Here is a 5000-nt window from a genome sequence, read left to right as displayed (position 1 = left end):
TATTAAAAAAATATTACGAAAAAAAAAAAAAAAAAAAAAAAAAGAAAAAAAATAATAAAATAAAATAAATAAACAAAAATGAGTTCAACGTTAAAGGGAAAAAAGTTGGTTTTATAATCAGTAAGAAATTAATTTTGAAACGTTGATAATTTATAGTTTGTTTATAATTTTCTTCTTTTCTTTTCCCTTTTTTTTTTTTTTTGATTCATTTACTTATCTTACAAAAAGAAACAAAGGTATAAGAGGATATTTGATAAACTTAAATATTGTATTAAAATTGATATAAAAATTGATATGTTCGTTGTATTATTTGTAATATTAAAATAATCTAATATCTAAATATAATTTTTCTTATTTACTTTTTTCTTTTTATTATAGTTATAAATATTTATAATAGTTTTAAATACCGACACATCATCATACAGTAAAACAGTGTTTTCGATTTCTAGATTATTCATGGGAACAGTCGGGTGAAATATATGGTCAAAAGCCAGCCTTCCTCGAAAACGCAGGTACCTATGAGCTCTGTTCGTTCGCGGAATTTCAATTCACTTTATTCATTGCAATTGCATTGAATTTAAAGGTACTAGCTATTGCGAAATTTAATTATACAAATCGTACAATATGTACATACGTAAATATTCCTATCAATTTTTCTCTTTTGCTTTTTCTTTAACAACGTAAGAATATATTCGAGAGATAAATAATCTTTTCGTTCATTATTTTTTTCTGAAAGAAAACTTTGATGAAAACATTTTTTCGAAAACAGTTATATCATTTTAATATTTAGAATGAATATAATTATTGCGAGAGAACTTATTCAAGATCACATTAAGATCGATATTAATATTTTTAAAGAATAAAATTAGAGGAAACCAAAAGAATTATTATATTTAGATAATACGAATTCTTTTTATACATTAAGTTTGTTTCGTAAAAAAAAAAAAAAAAAAAAGAATTAATATTTATATTTATATATTTAGAAGCGAATGAATAAATATATTGCTAATGATTAATTGGATATCTTCGTAAAAAAAGAAAAAAAAAAAGAAAAAAAAAAGAAAAAAAAAATGGGGAAAAAAATAAAAGAAGAAAAAATATTACGACCTTATATTAAAATTTAACATTGAAATGAATCGATCTTTAGCGAGCTGTTTTTTTTCTTTATACACAAATAAATTCATCTACATACGAAATGCAAGTTTATAATTTATAATCTCATAGAGAAAAGCTCCTATCATATAGGATTTCTCTTTCTCTGTACTTATGATTATTTACATTTCTATAGAAATAAACTATAACTAACTATAACTGTATAGAATTCTACACCTATATTATACCTAATATAGCTAGTTGCTGAATTGATATTCGCTCTGTTGCAAATGGGTTAATTTAATCTTATCGCATTACATCAGCGAGCTTAGCAATTAGCTTGGCTGATATTAGTGATAATATTGCATGCAATTGAATAAATGAAATAGTCTTTGAACGTTATTACGTAAATATTATCATTGGAGAGACATAATAAATGAAATAGAAAGAGGTAACATAAGTATATCTGTGTATGTGTCTATATATTCGTTAATTTAATGTACTTTAGAAACGAACGAGTATGATATTTCACATCATCAAATGTAAATAAAAATATAATTTATATCGACATTATAAAAGGCGGATCAAAAGTTTCTAAACGATTTTATAATAAAAATCAATTTAGACTTATTCGAAACTTTTTATACGCTAATTGATCGTAAAAGTAGGAACTTCTTTTTTAAAATTTGAAGAAAAAAAGAGAAAGGAAAGAAACAAAAAAAAAAAAAAAAAAAAAAAAAAAAAAAAAAAAAAAAAGAAACAAATAAAAACATTTCGAAGAAGATTAAACGATTTTTAAATATCATCCGGAAATATTTTTCATCCATCTGGAAACTTTTCGATCCGCCCTGTAAATGGATAGAAGGAACGAATACGAAATTAATGAATTTAAACGACTCTTTCATAACAATTTTCAAGCTAGTCGAGAGAAGAGCAAACTTAAATTGATTCGATCGATTGATCGATCATCGAATGCAAACTTTTCAACGAATTAAACATACCTCTCCAAGTTCGTTAAATCGAGCTCATTGGAAAACGATTAATAATTTCTCCAAGTACCTTCAAAGATTACATAGACCATCTTGCGAAGAGATAGGAAATATGTTTTATCTTATCTCTTTTTCTCTCTCTCTCTCTCTCTCTCTCTTTCTCTCTCTCTCTTGTAAGTTATTACGATGAAAACGATATTACAAATTCATAATATCGTCTTATTACAAGAATTTATAATAATAATGTGCACTTCAACTAACGATCAATCCTGTAGGGAATTAAAGATAAGAGGCTAAAGATATTCAATGTAAAATGATGTTGAAAGATTACGCACTGAAATAAATAAATAAATAAATAAATATATATATATATATATATATATATATATATATATATAGAGAGAGAGAGAGAGAGAGAGAGGAAGAGAGAGAAATGAACTATTTTTTTTCCCGAGGAAACAAATTAACTCGCTTAAAAAATGCACACGCGGGAAATTTGAATCTTTGAAAGATTGCACCTTGTAAAAAGTTAACGAACTTTGTATAGAGGGACGGAAAGAGGAAAGGGGGAGGGAAGGAGTTGGGTGGGAGAGAGATTTTTAAAAATGGTAGATAGTGTAGTAAAAGAAAGGAGGTCGTCGAAATCGATGTAACGAAATCGTGAGGATGAAATTCACGAGAGAAATCAAGAAAATGGTTAAGACATATATATCTATATATACATGTGTATGTATATGTATGCTTGTATATATAAGAAAGAATGAATGTGATATACGTATATGCGTGTACAAAAAAAAAAAAAAAAAAAAAAAAAAAAAAAAAAAAAAGAAAAAAAAATTACGAACGAAAGAAAACGAGACGATGAATTTTTGAATGACAGAAAAGAAGAAAAGATAAAGGGTGAAGAAAAAGACGTAGAAAGAGAAAGAATAAAAAAACGAAAGAGAACTTAAGGGAAAGAAAGAAAAAAAGAAAGAAAGAAAGAAAGAAAGAAAGAAAGAAAGAAAGATAGAAAGATAGAAAGAGGCATAGGAATAAAAACAGAAAACGCTCACCTTTCTCTCGCAATGGCCAGGCAGAACCGTAACTGCGACACCTGAAAGACACAGCGGAGTAAATTAACGTTGGACTAATTAGAAGGGTCTTTGTTTCGACGTTGGAATTAGATTGTTCTGTGGTCAGCGACGCGTACGAGTATAATTTAAGGATTCATTATGGACTAGGACGCATACGTACACACATACACATACATATATATATATATATATGTGTGTGTGTGTGTGTGTTTGTGTGTATAGGTGTATATATATATATATATATAGACGTTTCGCCGAGAGGCCATTCCGAAAAGCCAAGCGTGACGAAACTATAGCGGATTGTTCTCGTTTTGCCACCGACGATCCACCGTTAATAATCCCTTTTGCGTTGTCTCCCTTTCGAACCCTTCAACTTCCTTCTCTCTTTGGCATGATGGTCAACGAGCTAGTTCACGAGCCAAAGCGAGAACGATCGACAAATTTTCAAACGAAATTCCATTTTATCTCACTATGGAATTTTTTTGTTCCCCACCTCTCATTTTCTCTCTCTCTCTCTCTCTCTCTCTCTCTCGCGCGCGCGCGGGAGATTTCAATAAAATTTTTCGTTTGACAGAATATCGATACCGATATTACTGAAGTCCATTCTTCGCTTCCTCGTTTCAATTCCATCATAAGATCAAATTTCACGATACTGCTCGTTTCTATAACGATCTATTATTTTTATTTACCACCACGTATTATTCATTCGCTGAACCGTAAGAGATAAAGAAAAAAAAAGAAAAATTTGTTTTTAAAGAAAGGATAAAGTTAAGTATCAGATTGCACAGAGAGAGAGAGAGAGAGTATTTTTTCTTTTTTCCTTTTATGTTCATAAAAAAAAAAAAAAAAGAAAAAAAAAGAAGAAAACAAAACAAAAAAAAACATACGAATCATCAATGCTATCGAACTAATCGAAAATATCGTTTTGATTTATAGAGCCGAACACATTGGATCGCGTCGCGATTCTCATATGGATCGGAAGTACGGTAAGTACGCAAAAGTGATCTATCTATGCATCTATCTATCTATGTATCTATCTATCTATCTATCTATCTATCTATCTATCTATCTATCTTTCTCTGAGAAGTGACACAAATCAGGTGATGGAACGAGAGCTCTTGGTGTTGATTTCGAAGGGATCATCGTAGATGGAAACGCCACGATCGACGTCGATTATCTCTCGGCTGTCTGACGCGTGCCCCCTCTCCTTCACCTCCCACCCATCGAAATGCATTTCAAATGATCGCTCGACCGCAGCGAATTTCGTGTCGCCCGTTGCACTAGACGTGTACTCTACTAGAGTAAGTGTAAGTATGTATATATGTATATATATATATATATGTATGTATGTATGTACGTATGCATGTATGTATGTGTGTGTGTGTTTGTGTGTCAGAGAGAGAGAGAGAGAGAGAGAGAGAGAGAGAGAGAGAGAGAGAGAGAGAGAGAGAGAGAGAGAGAGAGGAGTTGGAGAAGCGGATGAGCAGGCACTCCAACAACTGGAAAGCCATTCTGACGGTAATTGGATCACCGAAGACCCTACGCCGTTGCTGCTACTGCTGCTGCTGCTACTACTGCTGCTACTACTGCTGCTACTATACTACAGAACAGTTGCTGCTGTTACTGCTGCTGCTATTGCTGCTGCTGCTATTGCTATATTCTCATCCTCATCTGAGATATTGTAATTGCCCACGAGAGAAGACCGACGGATTAATTTTCATCTAACGATGACGAATCAAAACCTTTCTCTCTCTCTCTCTCTCTCTCCCTCTCTCTCTCTCTTTGTCTATCTCTTTCTTTCTCTCTCTGTTTTTCTTTATATATCTCATTTACACTTATTCTT

The 5000-nt window shown here is 31.0% G+C and overlaps 1 protein-coding gene across 3 annotated transcripts in view; it reads right to left on the bottom strand.

Annotated features, from left to right (window-relative positions):
• The window catches only part of LOC124950415 (mucin-5AC), a 103916-nt gene that overhangs the window by 17602 nt on the left and 81314 nt on the right, over nt 1-5000 (bottom strand). For all 3 annotated transcript variants that reach the window (XM_047497059.1, XM_047497061.1, XM_047497060.1), the window contains one exon: nt 3137-3177. In XM_047497059.1, coding sequence (XP_047353015.1) covers nt 3137-3177 — 41 coding nt within the window. The remainder of the gene's footprint in view (nt 1-3136; nt 3178-5000) is intronic.

Source organism: Vespa velutina, chromosome 7, assembly GCF_912470025.1.
Source record: "Vespa velutina chromosome 7, iVesVel2.1, whole genome shotgun sequence".
In the NCBI taxonomy this organism is placed as follows: Eukaryota; Metazoa; Arthropoda; class Insecta; order Hymenoptera; family Vespidae; genus Vespa; species Vespa velutina.
The sequence above is the reverse complement of the archived record's forward strand: the minus strand, read 5'-3'. Positions and strand labels throughout refer to the sequence as shown.